This window comes from Amblyomma mixtum, chromosome 8 (genome assembly GCF_055824585.1).
Source record: "Amblyomma mixtum isolate Tamu chromosome 8, ASM5582458v1, whole genome shotgun sequence".
Classification (NCBI taxonomy): domain Eukaryota; kingdom Metazoa; phylum Arthropoda; class Arachnida; order Ixodida; family Ixodidae; genus Amblyomma; species Amblyomma mixtum.
The window spans coordinates 60459900-60474868 of NC_143019.1; the positions used below are offsets into that span (position 1 = coordinate 60459900).

The 14969-nt window shown below is 45.6% G+C and overlaps 1 protein-coding gene across 1 annotated transcript; it reads left to right on the plus strand.

Annotated features, from left to right (window-relative positions):
* The first annotated feature begins 3647 nt into the window (after window positions 1-3647).
* LOC149332689 (uncharacterized) lies at window positions 3648-10278 on the plus strand. The gene is made up of 7 exons (XM_089555836.1): window positions 3648-3873; window positions 4522-4819; window positions 6301-6544; window positions 7048-7316; window positions 8455-8580; window positions 8731-8973; window positions 9783-10278. The coding sequence occupies exons 1-7, from the start codon at window positions 3648-3650 to the stop codon at window positions 10276-10278; spliced, it is 1902 nt and encodes a 633-aa protein (XP_089411962.1).
* Window positions 10279-14969: the final 4691 nt, after the last annotated feature.

The window sequence follows — 14969 nt, forward strand, 5'->3', positions numbered from 1 at the left end:
AAGCAACAGGTTTTTGCTTCTCAACCGTATAATAGAGCCTTCAAGGCACCCCTAAAGACCGAAAGATGTCAAAATGTGTAGACAAGGGCTTACCTTACCTTACACAGATTCAGAGCTTACGGGCTGCCATAAGCGCTTCGCTACACGTCTAAGAAACAAACCACCTGTGCCCGGTTACTTTGGGAAAAGACGGCACTCGTGATATGCCACACCGACCACTAGACATAGAGTAAAAATAAGAAAGAGACGGTATAAGTAGTTTGCATCGTCTGTGGTGCTCTTGGCATCATATGGTTTTGTTGAGCAGTGAGAGGCTTTTAGGTATCCCATACTTTCGCGGTGTTCTTTCCTCATTCGGGAATGGGGAGGGGGAAGCGCTCACGAAAAACTCGTACTGTCGTCGTGTTACTTTTCTCTTATTTGCACGAGGTAAATGCGAAAACTCCGTCCGACGTAATCCTGAAGCTTATATACCAGTTTATTGAAGCCACTTGCAAAGTTACTGAAAAATAGCTGCTGAAAACACATTACTTTTTTCTTTTCAACAAAACAAAACCACTCCATAAATCTTGATTAGTTACAAACTGATGAAAGTATGTACGCCCGCCGTCAAAACTTTATGGAAGGTGATGTGGAAAAACTTATTTGCATTCAACGCGCATTGCTAGAGATTGACAGATGTGCTGTGCAATTAGGGCAATGAAAACAAAGTGAAGTTCGCTTGCATTGACAAATGATCGCGGTCTAACGATAAAGAGGCGACGTTTACTGAAAATGTATCTTTTATAAGCTATGAAATGTAAAAATAAAGTAAGTCTTTTTATGCGGATCCCTGAGGCTAGGCTATAATGACATTCAATTGAAAGCGGTGATCACAGAGTACTTTCCGGTCTCGGCGTCACGATTCAAAATCAGGTGAAAAGACGGAAATGTTACATTTATAAATCTAAATCCGCCTTTTTATGCGAAGAAACCTCAACATAGCCAGAAGGTGCCATATAATCGATTTTACTGATAACAAAAATTGAGGTGGAGAGGCCAGAAATAGTGTTGTCCGCACATCTTCCTAAGCACTAAATGTTTATTAGAATTATGCAACAGAGAGCTTAATTGTTTTTGCACCATATATATACTACAAATTTTGTGCAACATATGAAGGATTGAACAATAAAGGAATTGAATTTAACTAGAGAGAGAGAGAAAGGACTGTATTTTAGGTCAAAGTAAGGCCCATGGGTAGTTCTTCCTTCTGCATCGGGACCACCTTCCCTCTGCCAAATCAGACCATCATAATGTAGAAAGAACGCGATCAAACTCCTAGAACCTCTAGCTCATAAATCCTCCGCCTGTTTTTTTTTTCTTATTGTTATTATTATCTGCAGTAGCAAGTAGCTTCGTCGCCTTCACACGTCCAGGAGCAGGTACGAAGAAATAAGGGGTTTCTCAGAGATTTCTTCCTTTGGCTAATGGCTTCTTTTCAGAGTAAAGATATGCCGCCGCTTCGTTACGTCCGAGCGCGTCCACTCAAGTGACACGAAAAGAGACTGACCATAATGGCTCGCCTTTATCGTGCAGGTGATTAATCACCGCTGTGCACTTTTACACTGTCGCGAAACTCTTTGAAGGAGCAGTGGCCTAACTTCGAAAAGATCTTTAATTACGCTCGTTAATTATCATTCTTGAAGAAGGTTGAAGAAGTCTGCCTATAGAAACATTGGAAAGATAACGGTCGCTGAATTTCGAAACAAGAAAGACAGCAAGAGAGAAAGAGAGGAAAGAAAGACGAACTGATGGCGCTGCGATTTGTCTCAGCTTGTCAAAGTAGGAGGGGCATGAGGGGGCAGTTGGAACTGCCCTTTACAGTATTGTTCCTTGGAGTTCATTTGCATACCTCACAATAGAGGCGCAGAGGAGAGTCCCCGATACTTTATACTATGCTGTTCGGTGCCACAGTAGACTTAAGCACATAAAATGCTGAGGACTTTTTTGCATGTTCAACGACCTGAGTCACGTGAGTTAGGGAACTTACACGAAAATGACACGCGTCATTGCGTCTTCTACTTTTGTTTTGCTATAGAATCACTCGACAAGGCTTCAGTCCTTTGTTTCCTGAGAGGTACGTAATTTGGTTTCCCAGCCCCGCCCAGCAATTATCTCAGACGGAACTGTCAACATGAAGAGGTCTTGCCGTTCGACCGTGTCCAACGCTGGGATGTAGATAAAAAGTTTCGTTAACCACTAGTTGTTCAGGTGACTAAGAGTGATTTCTCGCTGACAACGCAATCACGTGGCACGACGAAAAATAGTCTGTGGTAATGTTTAAAGCGGACAGCTTGATAAATTGAGACAGTTGTGTGTCAAACGTTAGCCCGTATCTTGACAGATCGTCTCACTCCTGAGGACCCGAGCTACAGTCAGGAGGACAATTTTATCGACTCAGATGGTTTACCACTGGTCAATAACGTAATTGTGGACAGATGGTTTTCGATTTCCCAATCTATATATTTCCCATTGCAGTGCTTACCGCAGTTTCATTTCTTCGGCGGTAGACAGCTCAAACTAATGACTAGCCTTACTATAAGCTAGCAGTCTGTCCACGTCTCGTATTTGAGAACAACGTGAAGAGCGTTTGTGAAAGTGGCGGCTATGCAAGCATGGAAATAATCGTGTTCCTTTTTTTTCTATTTCTTAGTAACGCAGTTCTCCTCACAATGCCGAAGCTTCTTAGGTGATTCCGGAATAAGAATTTTCGTCATGCCTTCTCTTAGTTTTTATACGCCACTCTAGTGTATGTTTCACAAGCATAATTTCTTGTTTAGTACGTAGGTTGCTTTTGTACAATAGCAGATGACATACTACACGTCTAATACTTCTGACGCACTATGTTTTAGAAGCCGCGTTGAGGTATCTTTGAAGTTTTCATCAAAGCAGTGAAGTTTTGCAAAGTAGACAACACAGAAAGAGAACGGAGCGAGATTATGCCGTATACCCTATAAGATCATTCCGAGTTTTTTTTTCTATTGTCAAGTTAACGCCAACCTTCACAGCCTTGTTTTAAAAAACGCACCAGTTAGCACCCTATTGTCTGCTTCGCAAGCATAATTTCTTTTTTAGTACGTACACGTTTCTTTTTTCCAGTAGTAGATGACATATTACACATGTAATCTTTCTGGCGCACTATGTTGCAGAGCCTGCGTTAAGATATCTTTGAAGTTTTCATAGAAGCAGTGAAGTTTTACAAAGTAGACAACACAGAAAGAGCACGGAGCGAGAGCATGCCGTGTACCCTATGAGCCCATTCTGAGTTTTTTTTTTTTTTTTCATATCGTCTAGTTAACGCAAACCTTCACAGCCTTTTTTTTTAACGCACCAGTTAGCTCGAAAACACGTTTTTCTAAAAAAAAATGATTTGTACGCAAAACTTCGTTGATGCATTTTTGCGGGCGAACTGCGGGCGAACTGCTGCCCAAGTGCTGCACCTATTTCGGGGGAACCGCTGCGCATGTTCACCATACATGGGAGAACTGCTGCCCATGCGCACTTATTGCAACAGAACTACTGCACATCTGCAGACATTGGGACGTCTTCTTCACCTCACTGCCTTTCGTGCTTCCTGCTCCTCTCATTCCCGCCATGCAGCTCCGGCCATGCTGGTGCTGCAGACCCGTCCCAGCCGCCTCCTGGGCGGCGGCTTCTCCCGTGTGCTGCGCAACTCCATCACCATCAAGATGGTGCTGGGCATCGTGCTTTTTTTCGCCGGCATGAGCAGCCTGTACGTAAACCACCGGCTGGGCCTCTCGCTGGCCGGCGCCGGCCTCGTGCTCGTGTTCGTGCCCGCCGAGTTCCTCTTCGGCCTCTGCATCGACTTCAAGGGTAGGCATATAAGCACACACTGCAGCCACGCAGCTCCACGAGGAAACGCTATCCGTAATAAAGTAGCCCATTAGGCAGGCTGGTAAATCTACTTGCCTAAAGCTCGCCCGAAACAAACGAATAACCGATAATGTAGACAACAAACAGAGGATTACTTTCACCTATTTGATTACCTATACAGCGGCATGAATTTCTAGTAACCGCGCACTGTAAATGTCTCCACGTATTGCATTTTCGTAACCGAAGCACTAAGGTTGATGATAACAAACTATCCACACACAAAGTCCTGCTGTTAAAGCTTTCACGACCAAACTTTAACTGCCACGTTTTAATTAGATAAAACTTTTTCTTACGAGTGGGTAATAGATCGTGCAAGCTAACAATAAGCTTCCTCCACTTCCGACGACCTATCTGGCGTGCCAGAAACTATGACCTGTTCTTTTCTTGAAACACATTAAGACTTAACCGGCAGCATTCCAACTAACATTTGTAATTCGCAGACTAGATCACTCTGTTAAGACACGGCTGATGCGGTTCTAAAAAATAGTGGGAAAAAGTGGGACGCATGATTTCTACGCAATGGTCAACGAACTCTTTAAAAAGATGTTTTCAAGCCCCACTTGATGCACCTGTCTTACGGATACCCAGGTCACAAGGAAAATGACAGGTCTTCTCGGACCGGCAGCACAAAGTCCGAGGGCCAGCCCCCGGAAGTGGTCATTGAGGACGACGGCAACGGCGGCGCCGCAGTCTCCGCTTCCGGGAACATCGCTTTCGCGTTTCCGCCGGAAATGGTCCAGGAAGAGGCGGGTAGTGGTGGCGCCGCTGTCGTCGTCGTTGCCGCCGCCGCTCCGCTGCAGGACGACGACTCATCCGCAACGGGTGACAGCAGAAGGACTTCCTCGCCTCGGTGCACATGCCAGGCGAGGAGCTCGCCTACCGACACGTACGCCTCCTTCTCGACTGTATGATGATGTTTTGGACAAAGAAGTAAACCGGTGCAGCTTATTGATTGGTTGCTGCGTAACTCAGGAAAACCTGTCTTTGCCTGTCTTCTATGCCTAAGAGTAAATTAGGCATGGGAAAAATAAACAGGTGCATGCATTAGGAGACAGGGAGGGCAATCAATACATGGGCTCGGAGAAAAATTTTGAATATTGGAGCATTGTAAGATCCTGTTATGAAAATATTGAAGGTAATGGTACATTCTTCCGATGCGTAACAAAATAATTATTTTAAAGTTTTTTTCACCGCTCGCATGCAGCAGTTAAGACTGCCATAGAAAAACGAAAGAGAATGCTTTTCACGGTAGCAAAAACGTTAATTGCAAAAAAAAATGGAAGCTTGCCGACGGAAGATCTGCCCTTATAAAAATAGTCTATAGACTGTCTATAGACTTCTTATTGACTCTATTGACTTCCTATAGATATTGTTTTTTGTCGATTAATAATCTATAGACTGTCTATAGACAAATGTCCACTAAAAGTGTATGGCCATAAATCTATAGATTGTCTATAGACTGTCTATGGCAGTTTTATTGCCTATAGACTACTCTCTAGGATTTGTCTATAGACAGTCTATAGACTTTATAGACAGAAGTCTATAGACACTCTATAGACAGTCTAAAACTTTGTAAGGGTGCGGATATATTGATTGTTATAAGGAAAACTTGCAATATATAAAAAATTGGGTTCATAAACTCTTTCCCGTTGAAAAAGGTTTTTGTCCAGAATTGATGGGTATGCGGCAGGATATAGTTAAAATAAACGAGGAATTCTTTATCTAACTCTACAGTTGATGAAATAATAAGAGCGATAATGACGGATACAGTAGTGTGTACGAATTGGACATCTCGCCGGTGGCGAAAAAGGAAGTAAAAAAGCCTTACACGTAAAAACCAAAGAGGAAAAGCGGAAGCCGGGTGAGACTGAAGTCTACCATTCAGCTTACTATCCGCTGCCTACAAGGTATTTACAGAGAAAAACGCAAACAGAGTTAAAGCAACCTTAGGCTTCAGTCAGACAAAGGACTAGGCTGGCTTTAGGAAATTCTACTCGACAATAGACGATATTCACGCCATCGTTCATGTGAGAGAGAAATTCGCAGAATATAAACAGCTTATATATTACGAGAAAGCATTTCATTCAGTCAAAGCCTCAGCATTCATGCAAGCACTGCGCAGTCAGAGTGTAGAAGAAGCATATGTAAAGGTACTGGAAAATACCTATACTTCCTTCAATCCCTAAAACTATCTAAGCACTGTGAATTGCAAAAAGTGCTCCTCCAACTCATCCTCTATGTGCGTTTGTCATTGAGTGTCCCGTGGCTCATAGAGTTACCCTAAAGGTGTTCCGCTTTGAAGAGCAAGCTATAGGCCGTCCGGCCTCTTATCACTCTTTCTTCGCCCTTGTTGGGATCGTTGTGCAGTGCTGTGCAGCTCCATCGCACCCGGAGCGCAGTGCTCCGAGGAGGACCCGGTTCGGCAAAGGACGCGGCCACCGAGCTCGAGGGAACCCGCTCCTCTGAAGCCCAGCTGACGAACGGCGGGTCGCCGGACGCTACGGCCACTTCGAAGACGGAGACGCCACTGGCGTCTGCGGCGTGCAAGTTCCACCGGACGCGGTCGGCGGTGCTCCGCGCCGAGGACCTTCCCAAGAACACGTCGCCGCAGGTCAGTCAGAAGGAGGCGTGTCTAAGCAGGACTTGTTACCGGCCTTGCTGGAAGCAGTTTACCGCAGGTTGGGATAAAGATGACAGAAAAAACGAGTCATACATGTTTTTTGTGAACTCTGTGTTCGTATTAGTCAGCAGTAAGCTTCATTCTCGAAGAAAAAAAACGTTGCACGGTGCTGCATACATTATCTCGTCATGAAGCCTCCAAAACTGCTCACAGAGCACGAGCTAAAACACCTACTGTTTGGGCTGCTTCAAAACACGGGTGTTACAAAACTGTTCCAAAACGTTCGAACTGCCAATCACTTCACGTTACCCTGCACACGCTTTAAGGAATACGGAAGGAAGGAATGAAGGGATTTTAACCAGGGGTATGCCTGGTTGACTATATTACACGCGATTTTATTGTTATGAGACTTTCGTTAATTTCCCATGCCTCATGCATTATTGTCAATGGAATGGGTAATGTGCATGAGCTTTTCTATGCGTTCGATTCCGCAGATCGTCCGCTTCAACATTGGCGCCGACCCCGATGAAGCTGCAGCCAGCAGCGCCAGCGCCCGGTCCTTACCCGGGGGCAGCGGTGGCAGGTCCCGAGGGAACCAGTCTCCGAGGCAGAAATCCGGCCCGGCTCTCGTCCGAGGCGTGAGCTTCGAGCAGACCACGTTCCACCGGAGCAAGTCGGCCGTCATGCATCGTGGCAGTCTGTCCGGCGACGAGGCGGTCGCTTCCCTGTCGTCCTCCTCTTCGGCCAAGTCTTCGCCGACCAGGTAGAGATGTGAAGGCCTGAAAAAAACACTGCAATTTTGGAAAAAAAAACGGCTTTTTTTTCGTTTTTTTCAGACGAGGGAAAATGGAAAAAAACATTGAAAAATTCACAATGCAATTTCAAGGTTTTACGATTGCTTGCTTTTAGTTCAGGTTTTTGTTTTTGCTTTGAAAACAATTACAGCGTGCATCTTTGAACGATTGGAGGGCAGTCGTCATCGCCGGTGCCAGGTAGTGCTTTTTAAAACGTTCGTGCTACGAGTACGCGGGTTGAAGGCCAGGTCACATATAAGATCCAGGCTTGACTTAAAAACACAATAATACTTGAACTCACGGCTGAAGTAGAACAAAACGGCTGCAAATTCTACAGCACTACACACACGGCATAAATAACATAAGCTGCTGTGCATGTAAGCGGTTTTAGCCAAATACAAGCCTAGCTTCTTGATTTCCAACATAGCAGAGTACAAAACATCCGCAGGAATTTGGTACATTTGGTACAGGACAGGGGTCTTCAGCGAAGCACGTGACCCCATCTACCTGATGGCAAGGCCTTTACCCCAACCAGTCGCTAACTCGTCTGGCTTGCCGACTGCTGCAGATTCCACCATCATCCGCCAGCTGCGAACAAACTGGTCACGTTTCGGGAATGTCCATACAAGGATTCGCAACAGGCTTTCAGGGGAACGCGTTCGAAAGCTTGTGTATGTGCAGTCGAACCTAGCTGTGGACACAGCTTCAATCCATGCTGCTGTGCGTAGTGCCGCATCCAGCGACAGTGATTCTGAGTCCCATATGGAGTGACTTATAGATCAGTTTTCATATTCCCTTTCTCGGTGCAATAGAACAAGAAGTTCGTTCCACAAATATGATATTTATACCTTCATATTCGCATGAAGTGCAAATCATTATTTATCTTCTCGGTGCAATAGAACCAGAAGTTCGTTTCACAATATGACATCTATAACTGCATATTCGACTGAACTTCGGAGTATTATTATTGATTGTTGTGCTATTGCAAATAAATCTGTTTTTGTCATGTTTTGCAAAATTTCCAATTTTTCATGAAAAAAACCCTGAAAAGAACGGTTTTTTTCACGCCATTCAAATTTTCATGAAATGTTACATCTCTACGACCAGGTCCCTGAGGACGGTCCAGGGACAGAGTCCCAACGCTTCGCCTTTCAAGGAGCGCCCGATTGCACCAGCGGTGGCCAGGGTCCAGCAGCTTCAGCTACAGCAGATACCGGCTCTCAGAATCCAGAGGTCGGACTTTTGGCCTGATACTTGAACATTTTAAAGATTTCGCAGATATCTTTCATTTATGATCTATATCTGAAATCCGGCGTCATTTGGAAAGAACTTTCAACTGTGCGTCAGCAGAGTCGAGTGATACTTGCCTTCTCACACTCGCAGCGCCAAGCCTGCGGTCGCGGGAACCGATTCCAGGGTGCCAACGATGGCCGTCCAGCTGTACGAACCGCCTGCTGCTCGGCCACCCATCTCGGATCTTAGCAACGAGAATTACACGCGGTTCCATCGCATTCGAGCTGCGGCGCAGCAACAGCAGCTGCAGCAACAACAAGCTGCTGCCACTAGTGCTCCGGGAGCCGCTACCCGCAAGAAGGAGGCGACGACCTCGCAGAACTTGCTGATCAGGTGGGGAAAAAAATTTTCTGCACAGCCGAGAAGTAGATATTTTGCATTTTTATTAGAAAAAAAATGTCGCAGCACCGTGTTTGCAGAGCACAAAGCAAATTTGCATCAACGTATATAATTGACGTGTGTGCGAACACTCTACCTTACCCTTACACCCTACCCTTAGAGAAATGCACCAACATAGGTGTAGGAAAGAGGCACATATTAGTGCACCTGAGGATATATGTTCCTTGTAACGGAATATACTGCGAGTAGTACAGGTTACTTCACCGGGTGGTCTATGTTTGTCGTAAAGGACTGTATTCCAGTAAACACTCAAAAGAAAATCGCGTGAAAAAAAGTTTGTCAAAGACCAAGATGAGCAGCACTTACCCGTCTCAGCCCAAACAAACAGGAGGCTGGTTGAAGTCTACTCTGAGAATGACTGATCCAAGCTTCTACATTTTAATTCGTTCGCATGAGAACCCCATGAGGCTAAAGTGCCTCGTAGACCATAAAATTCGCTCATTGGCTGGATGGAAGTGACGTCACTTCCGTTAAAGGCATCAAAAGCTACTGATACTATTGCATAGCTAACATACAATGGAATTAGGTGCTCCTGTGAATTTTTTTGTGTGGTTCATACAAGTTCATATCTTCCAACGACGGGATGCAGATAATTAAGTAATGTCATGGCAGAAGCCGAACTGATGGTGTTCTGTTTGCGAACACTGGCAATCTCGGAACCACGTAATAGGAAAGTGCAGCGCACGATGAAGTTTTTAAGTTTACTATGACCCTTTTGACGTGCTTCATATGATTGCATGCAGGACCAGGTCCATGACTTCGTCTCGATCATCGACAAACCTCACTCAACCGCAGCAGGACACTTCGAGGTCAACCACAAAACCAAGCAAAGAAAAGAGCGGCTCCGCGAGCCAAGATACAAAGCAAGGTTCCCCCTCACCGGCCGACAACAGCCGGACTCGTGCTGCAGAAGAAACACCGAAGCTCCGACGGACGTCTTCGGGACCTTCCAAAAGGCCGGCCAGGGCAGCGAAGGACCAGGCGCCGTGGACGTCGCTGGCTGTTCAGACGGCCGCCGGCGTCATCACGCTCCTGTGCAAGCCGCAAGAGGTGGACGCCATGAACCTGTTGCCGAAGTCACTGCAGACGAAAGGTTCGGTCCGAGAGGTCAAGGTTCCACGCCTCGTCACAGTTAGTGTCAGTGACGAGGACTCGTCTGCGGACCGCGAGGACAGTGTGTCGTCCGGAGTGTCCGGACATCGGGACTCTTCTTCAAGTCTTGCTCAACCTTCCTCGTAGCTGATATTCTGTAGTAGGAGACACGGAAAGACGAGGTATGCCGCTAATGCCACGTGTCTAGAATCGCACGGGGGGTGTAACACTCGTAACACTGGTCATGCCAAGGTATACTCATCAAACTAAGCGTCACATGTCTGTCGGACTGGATCTTTGGAGCAGGCTCACAACAGGGTTTTACGCCTAAGCGTCTGCGAGGCAGGTCGACGAATTTCAGTATTAGAAAGCAGCTTTCTAGACAAATGGCATTGGTACAGTATACATCTACTCTTGCTTTGAAACTAGGAGCCCTCTATGAGGTCCAGAAGCGAGAAACGATAGTAGAACATAGATTACCTCACTTGCTGCGGCTGGAAGCTATGTCAACACAATGTGTCCAGGGTATGGTGAAGTCTAAAATAAGAATGTTTGAATGAAACGACTGCATAATACAGAATCCATGTTAGCGTACATTCAACCAAACTTTGCAGACTGCCTCAAGCTCTTAAAGAAAATACATTGGCGAAACTCCCCAATTCCATGCGCACGCACAAACGTCCATGGGCAAATCGAGTTATTAGAATAATTTTGCGATGCATCGTTCTACAATATGTAAACTGTTTTGCATGCTTATGCGCATGTGTTTCAGACATACCATCATGCTGTTTAATTCTGAATTTCATGGTGGTACAGACGTGAAATGCGTACTACTTGCACAAAAAGTTGCTTAGTCAGATGTGCACAGTTTTTAAAGCAGACAGGAAAAATTAGCAACATTCGCTTTTTTACAACTTCTCCATACTGAATGCTTGAACACTTTAACGGGCCTTCGCATACGAAATGATAACTTTATTTCGAAACTAAAAAGGGGGACAAAATTTTTATTTAAGAAAATGTAACTACATTTAATGCCCCGGAAGAGAGGGCACATCGCACTGAGCGCTTTGACTGGTACTGGCCACAGAATGCCGCGTATTCAGTCTCGAGACAAAATGAATATTGTCACACCTGGTTTTCGGCACGCGAAGAAATGATAATCGTTAATGTACGTAAAATAACTAAGCTCCAATTACCACGGATTTGAGCGTGGCCGTACTTGATGGGCACGTTGGGTATGGATTCTTGACCATCCATGTTTGACAGTGGCATATGTTGGTGTGGATTCTAGACCATCAATATATTACAGCGGCACAATGAGTTGCAATAGTTGCCGCATTTGGTGTGTACAGAGCTCAACAATTGAGTTTGCAGTCAAGAGCAGGTTGTGAAAAAAAAAAGATCTTGATGCGTTTCGTATGGAAAGCTATGACGCGAAGTGCACTGGGATTAGAAACATACAATAACGACCACTATACGTTTAATTTAGCACTGATGAATACGCATCACTGCTCACGAAAAGCTGGGATGTCCATGTCTCCTGAGCGTGAATGAGTTTCAGTTACTTAGTTTGAAGACAATCTCTGCTTAGAGCCGATTATGGGATCGATTATAATTTATAGTTTTTCTGACTTTGTCTATCGACAGAACAATCATAATCTCTATCGGGTGCCAAACGTTTGAGTATACAGTGTCGCTCACTGCGAGCTGCTTTAGCGCAAATACATAGTGCGGCTCTTGAATGTGGCTTTTCCTTCCCGGGGCTGTCTAACGCACAGTCACCTGAAGAATTTCTGAAGTTATGCTGATGTAAAATTCCAATACTTGGCGCAACACCTAAGTTCCACAATTTTCTTTGCCGAAGCATTTCCCGTTTTAGCTTTACATTAAATTCCTTCATTTGTTTGTGACCTCCATAGGCTGCCTTACTCCTTCAGGTCAACAAATATTTATGCATTTCTCACTTTTTGATGGTTTACATCGCATCCACCAATTTGCAGTGGATGACAAACTTATGCGCATTCTTAATAATACATTTAGGCTACTACGTTTGGTTGAAAGTCATCTCGTGATCACTTGGCGTTGTTCTGCAATGAACATCTCACGAGTGCGCGAAAATTAAGCTGGTTTTTGTGTGCACTTTTTTTTCGAGGAATATAGTGATGCCTATTGCTATTTACGCTTATTCCTGTCACCTCATTCTTCGGAGCTTACAGGCCACGCAAGTACAGCGTTGCATCGGACCTTCATCACTAGCCGTAAGCTAAAGCTAAAAGCTGTAAGCTAAAAGCAGCAGCATGACATCAGGTGCTCTAGGAAACAATGCAAAAATGAGCAACCCAGTCCACTACACATGCTGTCAGCTGGGTCTTTACTGGCTTCCAAACATGCTTGTTGGCTAGACAGCGCAATTCATATTTTTGTGTTTGCTTTGTTCCTGCTATTTTTTTTTACGGTAAGTTTTCAATCGCAGTGACTGAGGATTTAAGCTGAAGCTGCACAGCAGCCATATGATGCTAATAAGCCGTGATAAGGACTGCCCCGTGATGTCCTTAAGGCCAGAGAAATTGACAGCAGTTAATAAAACTGCATGAGAGTTTCATCACTGTTCCTGATAGGAAATAGGCTGCGTACCTGTTTGATGCGGACGAAAAAGCTCAGTGTTCGCACAATGTCCCGTTGAAAGGGAAAGAGCACTACGTTTTTTCTCGCAATAATTTCGCGTCGCATTTTAAGGCGGAAGCCTTTAATGCCTCATCGTGGTCGACAGAAGGTTGTCAGTACAAGTGTCACGCTTTTTCTAGTCAGACCAGAAAAAAAAAATCTTTGTGCACGATGGAATTCGAGCCACCATCCTTCCGCTCCGCAGCCGAGCGTGCTAATAGCTACGCTACTTCCTGCCTTTTTTTTTTTTGTTTCCGGATACTTACACAGTACAAAATCGTACACGGAAAAAATAAAGCGAACTCACAGCCAAAAGTTCACGTGGAAATGATAGTAATAAGGAAGCTGTCATCCTTAGGTGGGATGACGTTGTCGTTTTAAAATTCTCTCAAATGGCTCAAGGGCTCTAATCTTGGCAGCCATTCTGGAACTGTACACTTCAATTTGTGCATTTCAACAAAGGCATGCATACTTTCACGAAAGTAGAGCCTTGCAGGGCGAGCATCGGGGTCTAAATGATACCCAGCCATCCGGGACCGCCAGAGGCTGTCACGCTACTTCCTGCCAACGCATATGATTCTCCTTTTTCCTTTTTTTTATAGGACGCTGGAGAGTGTTTGCAGAAAGGCGTCGAATCAGACGGATGCCTCCCACACGCTCTCCAGTGTCTCCAGCATTTAAGATTCTCAAACAATTGTGTACTTAATTAACATTTTAACCACACGTCAGTGGCACAAGCAGCAACACCGCACTAAAGGCTTTCGCCTCACCGCACTTCACGTCAACAAAGAGCCGCTCTGAATTTTTTTTTTTTTTAGGTAGCAATGCTCTCCTTATTTCCCAGTTGCGTACTGGTTGGCAGCCGAAAAGACAATGCCTGGGGGCCATCAACGAACTGTTTCCTTACCTGCGCATTTTTGCTGTCTGTTATACAGCTGGTTATCGCACAGCTTACCCCAACCGCAGCATCTTCCCAGAGAAGCGGTGGAACTTCCCGACGGAACTAACCGTTGCTACGGTGAGCGGACCCAATGTCACGTGACTGAGGAGCGCTGGTGCGGCTCACGCACGGAGCGATTCAGTGCCTCGGAGCCGAGATTCGCGTCGCGTGACTCAAAGTGGTTCATCCGACCCCGCGAATCCTGCACCCGTGAACGCAGTCGCCGAAAATAACCGAACTGTTAAAAACAACGATATTGAGGCAAACAGGTTACAGAAATGGAGCACGTCCAGAGTCGCCCCTCCCTTTCCCATCCTCATCCCCGATGCCTGCCTCCGCGGCTCTTCTTTCTTCGCACCGTAGCTTCTGGGTATGTATACAGCCATGAACGAGGTGAGTATGCAATGGTTCACTGTCAAAGCGCTGTTCTATCAATACAGGCGTAAATGCTTTCCACACAATTAACGGGAAACAGCCTGACATTTAGATAAAAAAGATCACGTTAACAGAACTGACACAACATGAACATCTATGTGCACGGGTCTGTTCTTACGTACGGTCTCCCGTATTGTTGGATGACAAAGTGACGATCTCAGATCAACTGGCTCAGCTCCAAACTGTCGCCATGTCCCGATTTGTTGAGTTTTTGTTTGCTGGTCAAGGCATTCACATGTGCCTGCCGGTTAAATTTTTTTTTTACTATTAACCGCTCTGTGTTACGTTTACGGTTAAACCCGCATAACCATGCACCGCTGTGTTACGCTGTAATCGCTGTCAGCCGTACAGTTTAGGTGGGTGTTCACACATTTCAAACCTCTTGTGCGCATATCGCGTGTGGCATGTATCACGAAGTTTCTAGCAAGTTAGATATTGTATTTCTTTTTCTTACAAGGACCGATACATTGTGACCTCCTAGTAGTGGTGACTCAAGGGTGGAGGCCGAGAAGCAAGAAGGCTTCCGGTAGGATTAATTTTTTTTTCTGCCATGCATTCCAAGCGATGCAAGTATTGAGCAGAGTGGGTCACAGTAGCGATAATCCTGTGAGGTAAGCGTCGTTCTAGGCCGCGGCGATCGGCCGACCATAAAGGCTCGATGCTGGAATCGTGCGCAGACGCAGTTGCGGAAAAAGCCCGCTGTGCCCCGAGCTCGGTCCATTAGCGGAGCGTGTCCGATCGCCCTGGTGGGAATGCCGCAGGCATCCTGGGGATCCGTGACCGGGTAAACATCGCTGCG

Bases quoted from the DNA above. Each gene is read 5' to 3' on its own strand.
- LOC149332689 (XM_089555836.1), top strand. From the start codon at position 3,648: ATGCTGGTGCTGCAGACCCGTCCCAGCCGCCTCCTGGGCGGCGGCTTC. The intron at 3,874-4,521 runs GTAGGCATATAA...ACGGATACCCAG, and splicing joins CCTCTGCATCGACTTCAAGG to GTCACAAGGAAAATGACAGG. The intron at 6,545-7,047 runs GTCAGTCAGAAG...TCGATTCCGCAG, and splicing joins CCAAGAACACGTCGCCGCAG to ATCGTCCGCTTCAACATTGG.